This window comes from Rhinolophus sinicus, linkage group LG13 (genome assembly GCF_036562045.2).
Source record: "Rhinolophus sinicus isolate RSC01 linkage group LG13, ASM3656204v1, whole genome shotgun sequence".
NCBI lineage: Eukaryota > Metazoa > Chordata > Mammalia > Chiroptera > Rhinolophidae > Rhinolophus > Rhinolophus sinicus.
The window spans coordinates 25257374-25275282 of NC_133762.1; the positions used below are offsets into that span (position 1 = coordinate 25257374).

The following is a 17909-nucleotide window of genomic DNA, read 5'->3' on the forward strand; positions in this document are numbered from 1 at the left end:
AGCACTGGGGTCACATTTTGGGGAGAAAGGGATGTTTTAGTTCCGTACACTTGCTTCACGGACCCTGAAACCAAGATGAATATATGGTATTGAACGTAACACAATCTGTACCACGATGTGAAGAATTCCACGGCCAGGATGTTGAATTCTTATTTCGAGGGTATTTCAATCTGTTTTTAATTGGGGGAAGGAATTAGAAGGATTATCCTCCACACTGGTTGAAGAGTTAGTACTGAGATCAACTAGCCAATGACAGGGCGACTAATTTGGGATTAGCAGTGGCTCAGGAAGACGGTCAGTTTTATCTTGGGCCTTTCTAATTTTTCAGTATAAATTGAATTCAACACATATAGGGTGGCAATGAAAAGTATAACTAAATGAATTTGAGTTTCAGAAGATAAATTCTCACACTACATCTTAAAAAACATAAATGATAACTCTGGGTATCAAGCAGTTTCTCACATTATCAGAATTAACTACATTTTAAATGCTATCTTCCAGTCCACAGCCACACGTGCACACAACTTGCAGTAAATGTACATACAATTCGGTGTTTATCTTTTATAAATTAAAAGCTAAGAAGCCAGGACCTTGCTGTAACTTATGCAATAGGGTAAATGATTGTTGGGTGGCTTCTCATGTATTTGCAAACAAGAAAGTAGCCTTAGAGAAGTCTATCTTTATTTGTAAAAAATAATATACAACTAAAGCTAATTTGATTTTTAAAATCAAAGTTCATTTAGTGATAATGTACATTTTATAATAAAATTGTAGTAAAATACTGACATTTGATAGTTTAAACAAAGTATCATTCATGTAAAAATCATGTTGTCGCATGTAAAATTTAATTAGAAAATTCAGTTCATAAAAGTACATATATTTTGTTGATAGCGCATGAGAACATTATCATAAATTTACTTAAAAGATACAGAACAAAATTCACAGTTAGGCTTGACATTAAGTACTATAAAATTTTATGCTGAATCCACCGATATTTTTGTTAATAAGATACATTTGAATTAATTCCGACTATCAATGAATTGACATTTTATTGTAGAACCAAGATTTTGGTTCTACAATACGTCTAGTAATCAATTATTTTACCGATAATTTAAATGAGAGCTCTAGTCGAAAACACCACTGACATATACCCTTAGTAGGATAATTAAAATAAAAAGCACTAGCAGCTTTGATTTCTACTTTCATGAATACATACAAGGAAAATCTGTATTTTACAGTTAAAATTTGTACAAAAAGTCAAGCCCTGTAGTTTTTCCCCATGAGAAAAGTTCTGATGTTAAAACTTTGTTTAAAAAAAGAGAGAGAGGTAGTGTGTGAAAGTATTTTTACTTAAAATGTTGAACCCCTGCACCGCTTATAATATAAATGAAATGTAACCTTCTACATAGTAACATTTTTGCCATTCAAGAGCCAAATTTACAAAACTCACAGAATGTTAAAGCTGGAATGCCATTAAAAAATAGTGGTACAGAAGTGGAAGAACTTGGGTGAATTCAACAAAAAGTACATTGTATGACATGTTGTGCAGTTAACAGTTTAGTGACAATATGTTTAGTGGTCATGTGAACAAAATACATTTAAGTATTCTGAGTCAAGTGAGTTTCATTTAATCCAGACTTTGCTTCTTCATATCCTTTGACCATATAGTGAAAATATCCTTCAAAACGGAGTCCTTTGATTCTTCATTGTTTTCATAGCACACAATTGTTATAAAGGTGTCCATCCTAGCCCTACCATAAAATTAATCAATAAATAACTCTGAGAGAAATATCCATAAGCCACAGGGAACTTACGTACTTCATCCTCGTCTCAGCTTCTATGTACAAACATACTGTAGTGTTTGGGCACAGTGTACAGTGAAATCAGGCAAGGAATGAAGGTTAGCAGCCTTACTCGTAACTTGTTCTAAGTGGATGCATTGGAAAGTAATAAATAGCCTCATAAAATTAATAGCAATAAACTCTACCTGTCAAAGGTGAATACTATATAATTTTCATAAAGTGTAGGCAGTGTTCCTAGAAATCCCATTAAGGAAACCCAAATTGTTCATATAAAAAGTGCACAAGTTTGTCCTGTGTGTAAAAATCTCTTAATTTGGGTGCATTTTTTTTTATCCAAAATGATTCGCACTATTCAAATACATTACAAGAGTATAAAAGCACACCAAAAACACACACACAAACAATAAAAGGAATGATTTCCAGTAAGATTGGGAATGCAGATGAGAACAGGTTAAGGTTAAGGGAGAGTCTCCCATGTGCCCAGAGTCCATGGAATTGCTTTTCAGAATAAGTTATACCCACATGGAATGAGTTTGTAAATCTGAAAGCAACAGGATGGACAAACATGAACTTAAACAACGGTTAGTTTCTTACTTCGGAAACATCGTTTCAATGCTTTATAACATAGGAAGCAACTCCTAAAAACAATCGGGTTGATTTCTTAGAAATTAGAAAGAAAAAAAAAAAGCACTTGAAAACATTACTTAGTTACAATTCACAACAGAAGAACACTTAAAAAATGAAAATAAAATACAGGAACATAGGAGCTGAGGTCCCCAAGGTACCAAAAGAGAGAATCAGACGTCTTCACATTAGAATTTTTAAAAATATAAAGAAAAAATTAACTGGGCTCTGCACAGCAGGTTAAATATGCAACCACTTCAGACGGAAATGATCTAGTCCTCTCACATAGTTCTGAGAATGTGCTCTAACATCCAGTTCTCTAGAGACAAAATAGCAAACGCACATCTATCATTAGCAAAGGCCCCTTTGTTTTAGACTTAAATTCACCTCTGACCCACCCAAGTTCATATTAGCAATGATCAAACTACGAATTTAGTAACATTTTAAGCTTACAATATTTTTTCTCATGCCTATTCCAAGTCGCTGGTTCAGAGGTATATATGCTTTAAACTAGCCAAATGTACAAGTCCCCATGGCACCCTCACACAGAAAACATTCCAACAATGGTTTCATAGTGTTATGATGGTTCCATCTTCTTCTAAGAGTTTCTGATCCGGAGCACGTGTTTCAAATTCTGTATTTGTGCCACTTGCTATGGGTGCTAAGCTCACTTCATTAGAAGGAATAAAACCATTCTGCCCAGACCCCACACTGAGTTCTATCTGCGTTAATGATTCCAGGCTCTCGGTAAGAGGGACGGCTTTAGGGATCTGCTGTGGGACCCCATTGTTCTCGATAATAATGTCCTCTTCCTCGCTGTCTTCATCCTCGGGCTCAAAGCTCGGCTCCAGCTGCTGGGGGTAGCCGAGAAGGCTGTTATCCGTGGACTGGCCGGAACTGCCCGAGGTCCGACTGTTCCTAACAACATTGTTCCGCTGGTTTGCCGGTCTCACCGTGATGATGAGGTTGCGGCTGTTTGCGATCATCATGTCTGTCACTTGATCCAGACTCTTCCCTGAAACTTCTATGCCGTTGACTTCCAAAACTTCATCATTAACAGCTAATAGTCCTGTGCTTTGAGCCAGACCTCCGGGGACAAGTCTGGAGATGAAGATTCCTGGGACCTTCTCTAAGCCGTGCGGTGTTACCCTGACACTGGAGCCATCCCGGATGTAGAATCCTAGGGGTTTCTCGGTGCCGTATTTGTAAAGACGGACCCTACGATGTGTTTCTGGGAGAATGTCCACATCTATAATAGATGACACAGGTCTGAAGTCCTGGGGCATGCTAATGACTAGATGGGGCTTTTTCCTGTGGTTGTCGGGACGCAACACATTGGTTAAAACATTCTTCTTCTTTATTAGCGTGTCTGTACCAAAGGCACTGTAGTCTGCTTCTTCTGTTTAAAAATAAAATAAAATAATTATGGAAATGCTGTAAAAACACCCATTTATCTACGGCTGAATCTGTACAGAAAAGATAGCTAAAATGCATTTGGTACATAAACACACTAGTTAAATATTAGCTTATTCTAAGCAGATGAAAATGTAGTGCAGCAGTCAGGCGATATCAGAAACGACCACTAGGTGGCCCTCTCAAGTACACATAAAATTACCAAATGTTGAAGTTAAATTTGATAAAGCTCAACAACTATGAAGCAACATTAAGCATGGCAAATGAAATTCAGATAAGTTTTACAAACACATTCTTAAGCATTATTTCACACAAGTTACTTAAAATATACTTTTCCTTCATTTGTTTAAAACACCTCCAATTTGCATGTTTGTCATATTCAACTCAATGACAGGAAAGGGGACACTTTGCATTCCCAAGGCAGATCAACAGCACAAACTCAAATACCTGAGGTTGGCTGGGCAGATAACGTAATTAAATAAAGCAGATAATACACACTAAGTGATAATGTAATTAGATGAATGCATATCAAACACAGGAATTTGGGGATTCTGCAAACACACTCTCCCTCCGTTTTCTGAGGGAGTTCTTAATTTTTCCACTTTTGAAAGAGGCTGAGGTATACGATTTTTAACTTTTTTCTTCACTGTGTGAAAAACAATAAAGTGCAGGGACATTTTGTCTCAGTGGTGGTGACGGACAACAAGCTGGAGAGCTCCTGCCCCATTTAATGGCACAGCGGCTCTGCACCCAGGAAGCTTTTCTTCACTTGAGTGGCCAAATCCAATTTGCCCGAGAGTGTTGTTTTTTAGGTCAAAATCTTCCCATTTTTAAATGCTGACACGCAGTTAAACAACAACAAAAACTTGTTTGCGCTCAATGACATCTGGGGGTTGAATTCATTCTTCAAGCCAACAAGTTATAATCTCTGATGCAAAGTAAGGGAACACAGGGCACCTAAAACCAGATATTCTTAAATTACATTGCTGAAGAAAGACAGTCTACAAACAAAACATCTTCTCATCAGAGAATGAGAAGTAGAGAAGGAAATGAAATTAATAGCAGGCACAAAAGTGGAAGTCATGTTTTAAAAATAACAGGATAAACTAAACACATAAGAGTCTCCCCTCACCCCCATCTGCAAAGAACTAGTTCAAAATCCTCGACTCAGCTACTGCTGCAGACAATAGTAACATCACCCTTTGTACAGGCCTTTGGTATTCTCTCGCCTGACTCTCACTCCGCCTTATTGATAAGTATTATCATCTTTACCTTACAGACCAGGAAGTAAAGGATACAAAGGAAGTTACAGAGAAAAGACCCGATCCAGGTCTTCCTAGGCAAATACCTTGGCGTTCCCAGGTTGTATCAACTGTGTGCCGGAGAATGGAGAACCTCAGTGTTCTTTTCTCATGCTACGTGGACATCCTTCAAAAGCTAGTTTCAGAGAAATATACAAGACTAGGGGTCCTTCATTTTTGGCATTTTCCCCCGAGGATAATTTTGTCTTCATTTATAAAGTATCTGCACTTGTTCTTACAAACACAGAAATTTATTTATAATTTCGCTTTGGCAATAAATCCACTGACACAACAATCTTTTTGGCAAAATTTGGCCAAAAATCTAACAACAATCATCCTCTACTAAATGTATTTTCTCTAAGTTTTGTATATTCATTTTCAAACAATCAATGAAGAAAGCCCACATATTTATAAGGGAAATTCCAGACCATACAAACTGAGAACAAAATTAAATTGCCTACATACCTATTCATGGGAAACCTGACAAAACCCCCAAATCTGCATAATTTGGCATCGCATCCAAACTGTTTGAATGCTCTCTGCTAAATTCTCAGAAGCAATATGCCCAGTACAAAGCCTCCTTTGTCCTCCCATGGAGCTAATCAGTTTCCAGCCACTGGGAAAAGAAATATTTTGGCAGAAAGCCAGGGTGCAGGGTGTTAAAGTGTAAAGGTGAATGTCCACAGGGAATGGGAGTTCACTTTCTACCTGAGTATGTATATCAAAGCACTGAACTCAATGAGATGGAAAGTTTGGAAACTTGGTTCATAGCAACCTTCCACTTGTATAAACCCAGGCTTATGCAACAGTGCATGATGTCAGCTCACGTAGCAAAACCTCCCTTACCGAGCCTGGCCCTCAGCCGGCGTCTCCGCTAACTGGAACGGACAAGGATCCACCTGGACGGCCACTGAACAGCCACATTCCCTGCAGGCCCTCCCTCTGAACCTTTTACGCTTTAAACGTTAATTCTGAAAAGCCTGGTTATTTCATTCCTTAGCTCAGAGTCCTAAGTTACAGATTCAGAGCGGGGACGGGGGTGGGGTGGGGGGGTGGGGGGAGGTCAGGGCCCACTAGTGAGTGGCAGGCACAGATACGAGAAATAAAAGCCTACAGTGGATAATAAGCAAATCTAAAAAAAGAAAAAACTTTACATAAACACCGTCAGCATCTCTGTACAGTAACAAAACCGTAACAATTCATGTTGGAGTCATCAAGAAAGTTCAAGATTATAATGTTTGAAGTTTAGCAGGAAACAGGGAAGAATGAAAGAAGTTTTGAAACTGTTCTAATCCAAGGGTTATGACCTTCCCTGTAAGGAGTGATATAGCAAATATAGCAGGTCAGTCTGTGGCAAAAGCAGCCACAGGCAATCCATAAAGGAGAGCATGGCTGTGTTCCAAGAAAATCTTATTTACAAAACAGCCAGCAAGCCTTCGTTTGCCAGCCCTTGTTCTAATCCAAAATGGTTAAATGAAACAGATCTGGCAACTTTAAAAGGATAAAACGTCATTGGAAGCAATATTCAAATTTTGCAGATCCCCTCTTCTTAACACAAGTCAATCAGCGAATGTCCCAGAAGCGCCTGTCTGTAGCCAGGCTCCCTGGGCTGCTGACGAAGTGAACAGAACAGGTAAGGCGCTTACTTTCACGGTGCCTACAGTGTAAGTGACGAGATGGCAACTGACAGTGTCAAACCATCACATCATTACAAGGATGCCGAGGGCCGCCGTGTCTGCTGTGTCCTGGGAGCCTGTATGTAAGTGGGAGCCCAGCCGGGTTCACAGGGGAAGGCAAGGCTTCCCCAGGGAAGTGAGACTCACGCTGAGACTGGAAAAGGAGCCAGCAGCTAATCAGGGAGGAGGGAAGGATGGACTTTCCAGGCACAGACTACAACGAATAAAGAGAGGAGCGGGATGGGGGAGACGCAGGAGTCCAGGTACTGACGGGCCGCTTAGCGTTTGGAATGCAGTGAGTTCATGGGTGTGCGAACACCAGTGCGCTCACACAAACCTCCAGTCCAGCCGACTACACACCTAGCTGCATGGCCCAGGCGGTGGCTCCTAGGCGACCAACCTCTACAAACAGGAGACTAACTGCAGCACAGGACAAAATGATGTAATCAGGAGACAGGAGGGGAGGCTGCTGGTGTCCACAGCGTGGACTGTGGACAGCACAGGTAATAATGAGGAGGAGGACATTCTAAAATAGTGATAACAAGTATAGTAAATACGCAAGCCAATCACATATTTACTATCAGTCAGGGATCATGGACTGTACATAATTGTATGTTCTATACTTTATACGCCTGGCAGCACAGGTTTGTTTACACCAGCACCACCACAAACACGTGCGTGACTCGATGTGCTACAACAGAACTTTTCAGCTCCATTACAATCTTATGGGGTCACCTTTGTATATATGGTCTGCTTCACTGACAGGAGCCCCATTATGTGGCTCAGGACTCAGGACTGCAGTGAGATTAAAGGGTGGGTGGGGAGGGAGGAGCAGTCCAGAGCCAGTCAGAGGCAGCCAGGGGCCAGGCCGACACCCAGGGCCTGCAGGGAAGTGTTAAGGCCGATGGCGGCCTTCTGCCGAAGGGCAACGGGAAGCAACAAGGATTCTGGTTGCTCCGTGAAGCTCACGCTGGCTGCAAGCTGGAGAATGGACCTGAGGGGACGGGGGGAGACCACTGCTGGGACAGGATGCTACCTGACCTGGAGCAGGTGGTGGAGATGGGGAAATACATTCGAAAAAAAATCCAAACTCAGTTTTAATCGGCTGGTGACTGAAAAGTAGGTATGTGTCAAAAGCGACTCCCAGGTTTCTGTCTTGAGAACTGGTGTCATATTCTGAGATGTTGCGCCACAGTTTCTTCTATTTTATTTCACTTTTTATTTTTGAGGCCATATCTTTTGTTAAATTATCTTCTTACAATTTACTATTAAAGTGTATATCCTTTAGACCATTTCTAAATTAAACCCTGATTCATTAAAATATAACCTTATGATACATTTACAAAATAACGTCCACTGCACAGGGAAGTTCGAAGAGATTATTCAGGTGCCTGCCCAGTTTCAGGTGTCTGGGCCGTAAGGCCATGTCTTTAGTAAGATGATGTTTAAAGCGAGGCCCTTCTAGTGTTTCTAACAAACTCCTCTGAATAAAGCCAAGACGTAAACGTAGTTGTGTAATGCCATACAAAAACAGATGGTGATATATATATATATATATATAGCAAGAAGCGGTGGTGTAGATATTCTGATCCGATCTGGCGAGGAGTCTGAGCCTCTCGACGGACCCAGACTTGGCTAATCATCAGGACGACCTGGAAGTTTTTAACAAATGCACATTTCCCTGGCTGGATGCCACACCTACAGGAATGACCTATATTTTAAACATACAACCTTTAACTATTTTCTAATGCTGTTTACTGCACAATAACCTAAACAAGGGAAGGAAAACTCTACTCTGTGCCTCCTCGCCTCCCTCCCTCAAATGCATGAGGACACTCTAAACTCCAACAGGGAAGGGGGTTGGCAAAAGGCCTGCGTGTCCTCTTTGTGAATATAACTTTTAAGATATTAGGTTTTTTGTTTTGTTTTTACTTCCATGATAACAGCCCTAGAAATAGAGTATGGGGTTTTTCTTCTCACAGAAAAAAATTATTATAAAACATAAAACTTTTCATCACTATCTTCAAGTTCACGCAATAGTCATTTATGTATTCAATTGTGAGCTTTCACATCAAAGAAACTTTATTTAGTAGAGTGTATCGGATTTTAAAAGATCATGTGGCTTTAAATTTTTAAATGGCTTTGTAATTTGTTTTTAAAAAATCACTTGGTACTGCATCAACTGTAATGGCTGCCCTGTTGATTCCTAAATTGGGTTCAATAAGCCAAGAAAACAGAAAATGTGTTATAACTAAGCAGTAAAATGTTAACTATACTAAATGTCATGCTTCATGTTAATTTCTTGAATTTAATGTCCATTAAAGCTTACATGAAATCAGCTTTCTACTTAAGCATCTGTTGAGCTTTGACAGAAAAAGTATTACCGTGAGTCACAGGGCACTGTGTAAGTCTGTAAGACAGAAAGTTAACTCATACTTAAATAAGGTAATTCCAGGTCTTCAGAGGTAATCTGCTGAAGGCTGGGGTGTGGGGGGGATGTGGGGGTGTGAGGTGTGGGGGTAGGGGTGGTGGTGCTTTAGCCAGGGTGGTCAGAAGAGACCCCTCTGAGACAGTTATTTGAGCTAAGATCTGAAGTAAGAGGAGGCAGCCATGGGAAGAACTAAAGGGAAAGCTTTCTCAACAAGAAAAAGCCAGTGCAAAAGCAGAGACAGCAACCAAGTCTGAGGACAGAGAGAAAGCCAGTGTGGTTGGCTGTGATGAGGGGGAGGGAGACTGGAGGACGATGAGCTTGTGACGTCCAGACCAGGAAGGCGTTTATTCCGAATGCACTGAAAAGCCAGTAGAGGGTTTAATGCAGGAATGAACTGACCAACTTAACATTCATTATTTGCTTAAGCCATATTTGTATTAAATTTATATTTTTAAAAACAAAACTTCACTGTTGAAGGGACTGCCTATTTCTAAATCAAACTCTAAGGGCTATTGATTGTACTGGACGTTCACCTTCACGACACAGAAAACTTGTGTTCACATAGATACATATTTAAAAAAGAAATAGCGGAAGATAACCCACCTTAAAAGATGTTAGGATTAATCTCATGATCATGTAAGTGTTACAATTCCAGTAACAAAAACAGGTGGTGGTATAAACCAGCTCCTATACTCTGTCTAACAATTTCGTCAGGTGGCAGTAGTTAAAAAGTCATTCTACATTGGCATACACATTCCAAAGAGCAACTAAATTTTTAATGAAAATTACAATTGCTAACCAGAAAGGCCTACTAATCAACAATAGATTTAAATCCTTCTGCTTACAATGACAAATTCCACTCGAATGTTTGGTCCTTTTCTCCTCTACCTTTCTTCTCAGGGTTCTGTACACAGCTTTCCAAGCGTCTATGCCTGGTCTTCATCTCCGCTAGTCCTGATGTCTACTGAAAATTTCAACTCTGACAGCCTCTAGATTTCTATCCGAAGCACCAGTCTACCATTTCCAATTTCCTAATGACATGGTTGAAATTCACCAGCCAGATAAACTTTTTTGTTCTAAAACCAAACCGATTTTCTTTCCAAGTCAATCCTTCTTCCAAATTCTGCTTGTTTCCGGCACCGTCCCCGCACCAGGCTCAAACCCAGAAAGCAGCTCTCTGTTGGACAACTCTTCAACGCGGCACCATCCAGCAGAGCGCAGTGACTGTCAAATACTCCCGCTGTATTTCCACAGCTACTTTCCTCACCTACCGCCTTCCCTGGGGCTCTTCCCAGCTGCCTCTTCACCGCCTGCTTCTTGCTCTCTCCTCTAGAAAGCGGCTCACTCCAATTCTTCCCAACAGCCAAATTAATATTTCTAAAGTAATACTCTAATTGTACTCCACCAATTATCTACAAAATCCATCTCAGGGGTCTCTGGGAAAACTGTGTTTGTCAGTATTTTGTAAATAGTCAAGGGGAGGTTTATTCTGTTGGTGGACTTTAGTTCTTCCAAACCCAGAAAAGCAAAGATACATGACACATAATCAGTGGAATTTCAAAGCCCTGGGAGTGGTCCAATGCTTATCAACTGGCTGGAAAGAAAGTTTCATCCTCAAGGGTAATCCCTCCCATTCTCCCAAATTGCTTTCTGGGTTGGTTTACAGACATGGTAAAGCTTTAATTATCCCACCAATACTGGGGGCCTGCTGCTCTCATGCTGGCTTTCTAAACCTCTTTATTTACCAAAGACAAAGGAATAAATGGCACACGACATGCCCATCTGCAGACAAGACACACACACGAAGGAGGCCATGAAGTTAAAAAAAAAAAAAAGAAAAAGTTTTAGGATTCAAAATACATTTGAAAATGCTTGCCATATAGAGTACTTATTTCAAATGTTCATTGTAAGACTAATATCAATGTTTACATTCCTCCAAAATAATTTTCCAGAAAATTAACTAATTTAATTTCTGTGAAAAATATTCTAAAAGAGAAAGGAAACATTTACTGCCTGCCTGCCTACTACTACGTGCCAGGGCACTGCACTTAGTTCATTTGATCTTTCTAATAATCCTATGCGATAATATGTTCAGTTTATACAAAAGGACACTGAGATGTAGGAAGCATAACTAACTTTCTTTCAGGTATCTATTAAGTAGTAAGCACAGCACTTGAAAGTGGGTTGCCACCAAAAAATTAAAATGTTTCTCTGACTCCAAAGTCATACTCTTCCTACCACATCTTTCCGAATGGACAAAATTCCATTCAATGAAGTGAAGATTCAATACATGGGCTGGCCCCGTGGCTCAGGCAGTTAGAGCTCCATGCTCCTAACTCCGACGGCTGCCGGTACGATTCCCACATGGGCCAGTGGGCTCTCAACCACAAGGTTGCCGGTTCAATTCCTCGACTCCCGCAAGGGATGGTGGGCTGTGCCCCCTGCAGCTAGCAATGGCAACTGGACCTGGAGCTGAGCTGCGCCCTCCACAACTAAGATTGAAAGGACAACAACTTGACTTGGAAAAAACTCCTGGAAGTACACACTGTTCCCCAATAAAGTCCTGTTCCCCTTCCCCAATAAATTAAAAAAAAAAAAAAAAAAAAAAGATTCAATACATTACTAATTTCTATTATAAAAAAATCTAAGAGGGTTAAAATTAAATTAAAAACACAGAGTGTCTAAAATACACTTAGTGCAGTGTAAAGATAATCATTAACCCAACAATATCACAAATGTTTTAAACCCACTTATTAGTTAATATGGTAAGAAGATTCACACAAAATGTGTATTCATTACGTCCACGGCAAAGTCCTTATATCCAATATTAATGAGGAAAATAAGCTTCTATTTCTCGAACTATTTTTGTAAGCAGCGGTACTTACCCTTTTTTTGTATAAAAATCCTAAGCAGTGGATTGGCCGTTGAAACAGCTTTGTGATAATTATCGTCGTTATTTATTGGTAGTAAGTCTCCATGGATGTCTGCATAGCCGACTAAAACATCAACATTGGGGATCTTATGAACATGTTGTAGTAATCCATAAAACTCCTCAAACTTTCCAGGTTTTGATCTTTCCAGTGAAAACCGACGAAATTCTGCTCCAAACTATAAATATAATAAACATATCCATTAAAAAAAAAACAGGACCAAATTTTAAAATGCATGCCATAGAAAAATCAAGAGGCATATCATTTCCCTTAATAAAGACGATAACTCCAGTGACACAGTCTCTTGTCAGAAACCTCATTCCCTGGCGATAAAACAGCATTAAGAAAGGCACAGAAATGTGCCTTCTCACTGCCTCGTCTCTGAAGGGCACCCCCTTCAAGAGATGCAGGATCCACTCAACCCCTGGGGTAGCCAGGCCTCACTGGGGACTGTCCTGCACAGTGTGTGACTCAGCTCAAACCCTGTCTAGGGCTTGAATCTTGACAGCAATACTCTCCTCACTCAGGCCACAGGGTCACAAGATGTGCCCAAGTCTTTATTTCGACTGTTAGCAAAAAGCATCTAAGTTTCTTCCCCCATAAAAGGAATTACAATTTCACAGGAAGTGGCAAGAAGTAACAGAAACATATACAAAAAACTTCGAACTTCTTGGGATTTAAGGTATGATACAAATGGAAGTATATCATGTAAGAAATAGGTCTAGAGATAAGATGCATCTTCCCTATGTTAATACTGTAAAAAAGCTTTATTAATACATCAAATATATGTCCTACAACTATCCAATTAATGCAAGAAGTGTTTATGTGCTTGGCACCATGCTAGACCCTAGAGATTGAAAGGCTGAGGAATACACGAGCTCACCAATTAGTGAATAAAGAGAAAAATTACATCAGAGAGGTATTAAGGGATCACACAAACAGGGAGTACCAATATTTATCTTCCCAATTCTGCTTCTGAGGTCTGCTTCCCTACTCCAGAATCACAATTCTGCTCTCCAAATGTTAAATTATTAAAGTGGCTCTTATTCAACACTAAGGGCTGGCTTCATTTAGTCTGTAATAAACAGGATCTATCTGACTTACTACGGGACTAGCATGGCATTTCCCCCAATGTGGAAACCTACGAAAGGTTCTCAACCTGCCTCAAAAACGCATACCAGCCAAGTTTGGGAAATGCTACGTAACTACAATCACACTCTTAGGAATCAGTGGAGACCACACATTAAAAGCTCAGTTAACTCCTGTGGTTGATTAATAAAAAATAAAAAAAAATTTATTATCAGCACCTAAATATCTATTATCAGCACCACTAAGACAACCTTAAGCATCATGCAGAGAAAGTCCCTATCAGAATAATTTGAGGTTACAAATGTGTCAATTCATTCTCCCAAGGACCCTATGGGATGTCTGGTGTCACAGCTTTGTCTGTACGAAGTTCATCGGCCTTGCTTATACCCACGCTACTCACTAGTTTCAAATTAAAATAAAAATTCACTAAAACTACCTCTTACCGCTAATAAATAATTAAGTTTCCAAAATACATTCCTGAATCATAAACATTAATATTTGTCAAGAAAATAAGGTGACTCATACCTAAAACTCTCAAAAAGTTTAGTCACACCTTCTCATTTCAAAGTAAATAAAAACTCAGGCACACCCTTCATATCAGTGAGCGTTATGATGTTATCAAAAGTCATAGTTTCTCCTCCATTTTCTTTATTCTGATATCACAACTTGAAGTTCTTAGTGCTTTCTGATTCATCCCAGGGTTTATCACCTCCCCTGATACACCAATGGAAGTAACATCTAATAATTGAACAATTTAGGGCTTCAATGTTTTTCCCAAAGCTTTTGGATGAAAATTCTTTGCTCAACATTTTTTTCTCTTGCTTAAATGTTATGATAAAAAACAATGTATGGATTCAGTAGATGTGCCCTTTTGCAAATGTTAGCAGGGAAAAAAAGGGAGAAATTGTTATGCTTCTTGCATCAAAACAACAGGATTAAGAGAACTGTTTACTACATGAAGAAAAATACTACAATAGAGATAAAATCAAGACTAATCAAGAACTATTCATTATGGGAACCATTTACAACTTTTTAGCCTGATCTACTTTTTCCTGGCCACCCAGAATGTGAATAAACATCCTCTTCCTATCTTCTGTTGGTACATTCTAGAAATGCAAACTTAATTTTAATATTCTGTTTGTCCATGAATAATAATTAGGAAATGTACAGCTCAAAGACTGTTCCAAGGTTATTAAAGGACACCACCTTGATTATTGATTAAGAACTTTCCCAACTCTGTAGAAACAGGAAGATAAATAAGTTACCAAAGAAAAGTCACATGGTACCCGGTATCACAATTTAACTATAGCTACATTTGCATTATCCATTAATTTATTTATACCATTTTTCCCTTCCAGGAGCAAAGATAATAAAGTTGACACTTTTCTATGCAGAAGAAAGAGATCCTGAAATGTGGATTTGCATATCACCTCGTTGTGGTTACACCCTAACCGCTTACGTAGTGATCAGTTTTATAAAAAGCTGTGATATCACTCAAGCAATGAAAAAGGAAATATTGTTACAAATATCTATCCAAATATTTTTAAATGGTAAAAATGACAAGTGCCATTAAAAAATAAATGTATCAACAATACATATCTGAAACACAAGGTGTCACAGACACACTAGAAAGAGTATCTATACTGTGCAGATTTAGCGCCAGCTAGAACAATAGTGGGATGACACTTCGTTCCCTGCAGGTTCTCAGAATGCCTTGATTCTATTTAAGAGACATGGTTCACTAACAGTACAGCATGGCAGGTCAAATATTTAACATATAGTTTAGACTAAGTATGGGAAAGATTCATAAGTCAGTTGGCAGAAGGGCAGAAAGCCTGAAATTCCAGTCCCCCAGTGCTCAAGGTTTCCTAGTCTGAGAGATAAATTACTATTTGGTTGTATTTATCAGTGCACCTAGAATTCCTACTCATTTTCCCCTATGATTAAAAAAATTACTGACTTGCTACCAAGATTAGGACCACAAACTGAATTTTAATATCACGCAATATCATAAATGTTTTTCTTTTCTTAACCTCAACTCCCACAAAACCAAACTAGATTTATAACAGAAATGCCATGAGAAGGTTCAACCATTGGGCATGAACCACCAGCACCACTATACTGCTGGAGGAAAAGCTCTGTTTTGAGTTATCTTAACCCTAGTTCAAGTACTGTCACTTCAATTTGTTTTGGCAGGTCCATGCAGGACGCCAGGAAGAGCATATTCCTTAGTATCCCTTAAATTATTGCTCTAATCACATTTCTATTCTTATTAAACAGAATAGTTTCTGAAACTCGGGCCTATCCTGATACAAGTTAAATCACAGATAACATTTTAAAACGATGTTAAAAAATGAATGTTGATATTCTTGATGTGATGATCTCAGTTATAACAACTTACAGAACTTTGCTTATCAACTCTAGATAATAAAAACCATTCTACCCACAGGCTCCAGGGAGCTTGCCTTACCCCACTTCACTCAAAATCACTCCTCGATTTTGCATTCTTAGCAGTCTTACATTCACTGATTTCATTATTTTTGAAGTTGGTATGCTTTTACTTTTCTCCTACGCTTTTAAGCACTTTGGTCTTCCCAACTCTTATGTTAAACGTTCTCAGGGCCCAGCCAGTGTCCTCGTTTGTATTCCAGAAAGCCTGAAAGTTCCTCTGTAAAACGGCTTTAAGGTTTTGTCTTCAAAGCAGAGCTTGGGGAAGTCATACTCAGTGTTCTCAGAGAATCAGACTAGATTATCTCAGCTCCTTTCGGCTCTTCAATTCATAAAAATCTTGCTGAAAACGTGCCTGTGGCTGCCGACCACCTTCAAATTCCATTCCCTACCTAATCCCTATTGACTACTCTTGCAATTGAGGAATTCAATGGCTACCGACGTTGATTATCAGCAGCTTGGCATACCGCTGGTCAAGAACGAAAACACTTGATGTGAAAAGGTAGCATGCTGGAATGAAAAGAGCATCGAGACTCGAACTGTAAAGTGCTCCTCAAACGAAAGGTGATAGTGCTAATTTTACAGATTAAATGCACACCGAAGTTAGCGCTAGGAAAACCCCTAGCAGGAAGCAAAGCTAACTTTCAAAGGGCTCTTTAGTTCCCTGGGTTCTTTCTCTCTCGTTCACCACTCGAGGAACCCCTGCACCACAGAAACGGGTAACATGTTGTGATCGCGGGTGCTCCAAACACCTTGTACTCACAGGCCAGGAGGAAGAACTCCCCCAAACCTTTAGAAACCACGCTGCGCTCAAGCGCCTCGGTGGTATCTTGGCCCCTACTCCCATCCTTGAACAGGAATGAGATTTAAGGAACGAGATAAAATGCTCCACTGGTCTTTTTCCTACCTGGGCCAGGAGCAGAAACAAGGCCCCCGCCTTTCTCCCCTCCCTTCTCAGCAAGTTTATTATCCACCATCTCCTGCCTCCAAATCCCACTACCGCGCCTCCACCGTCCCAGGCTCCCCGGCAGCTCCTCAGGCCGCCCCCGTGCCTCCCCCGGGCCCCGGACCCCATCGGACGGCCGCTCCGCCCAGCCCGGGCCCCGCGCACCTTGCTCTTCACCTCCATGGTGCCCAGGCAGCCGCTGCCTGCCCCGTGCCGGTGGCTGCGGTTCATGCTGAGGCCGGGCCCCGCGGCGGCCTCCCAGCCGGGCCGACCCCCGGGAGCGCGGGGAGGGAGTGCACGGTCGGCGGGCTCCGGACGCGGCAGCGGCCCGGGGGCCTCCTCACAGGCACCTGCAGAGGAGCGCCAGCGGCTCGGGTGTCCGCACAGAGATCCGCTCGGCTGACTCCTCACACGGCGACACCGAGGGTCGGACTGGCGAAGCGGCGGGCGGGGACGCGACTCTCCCTCCGGGCCTCGGCGGCTGCCGCGACGGCGGAGGAGGAGGCGGAGGGGGCGGAGCAGAGGCGACAGGCGCCGCAGCCTCGCTCTCGGCCGCCTCCCCCGCGAGCCCGCGCGCGCGCACCCGGGGCGGGCGGGAGCCGCGGCGCGTGCGCGCGCTCACCTGCAGCCTCCGTGGAAGACTCGGCGGCTCGCGCTCCGCCCACACCCAATAGGAAGCGCGCACCTGCGCCTGAGGCGCCAGCCAATCGACACCCGTCTCGCACAGACCTTGGGCGGGCCGCCTCCTAGAAATTCCCGCCCACCGCCGCGCGATTGGTCTTGCGCTGAGAGGGAGGGGCGGGATCACCTGAAGCTGTGGGCCTCTGTGACCGAGCAGGAGAGCTGGAAAGCGCATGCGCGGGCTCTGGGGTTTCCGCCCCGGGAAGGCCGGCCGGAAGCGCGAGCGCACCTGAAGATGAGCGGGAGCGGGTGAGCTTTTCGCGCACGCGCAGGCGCGCGGCTGGTTGCCGGGTCCCGTCTGCAGCTCGAGCCCCGCTTTGCGGGCTGGAGCGCGCGGCGGATCGCGTTGCCGAGGCTTCGTGGATCTGCTGGATTCCCTGTCCTGCTCTCGGCTTCCACTTTGGGATGCTGCCGCCTGAAACAATGCCCATCCACCACCCGTTTGCATCGTTTAGGTGTCAGGCTGCGACTCTTTGCAAAATTCAAGTTTTCCCACTTCTACAGCAGTTACTGAAAACCTAACCTCGGCTTTTCTTGGTTTTGTCGGTAGAGACTCTTTCTGCAGCCC

General features: G+C 41.8%; 1 protein-coding gene across 1 annotated transcript; it reads right to left on the bottom strand.

Annotated features, from left to right (window-relative positions):
* Positions 1–823: 823 nt before the first annotated feature.
* PARD6B (par-6 family cell polarity regulator beta) lies at positions 824–17297 on the bottom strand. Its single transcript, XM_019726092.2, has 3 exons — positions 16826–17297; positions 12133–12355; positions 824–3825 (listed from the first exon to the last, which is right to left on the bottom strand). Exons 1-3 carry the CDS (start codon positions 16889–16891, stop codon positions 2996–2998), a joined length of 1119 nt encoding a protein of 372 aa, XP_019581651.1. The 5' UTR covers positions 16892–17297; the 3' UTR covers positions 824–2995.
* Positions 17298–17909: the final 612 nt, after the last annotated feature.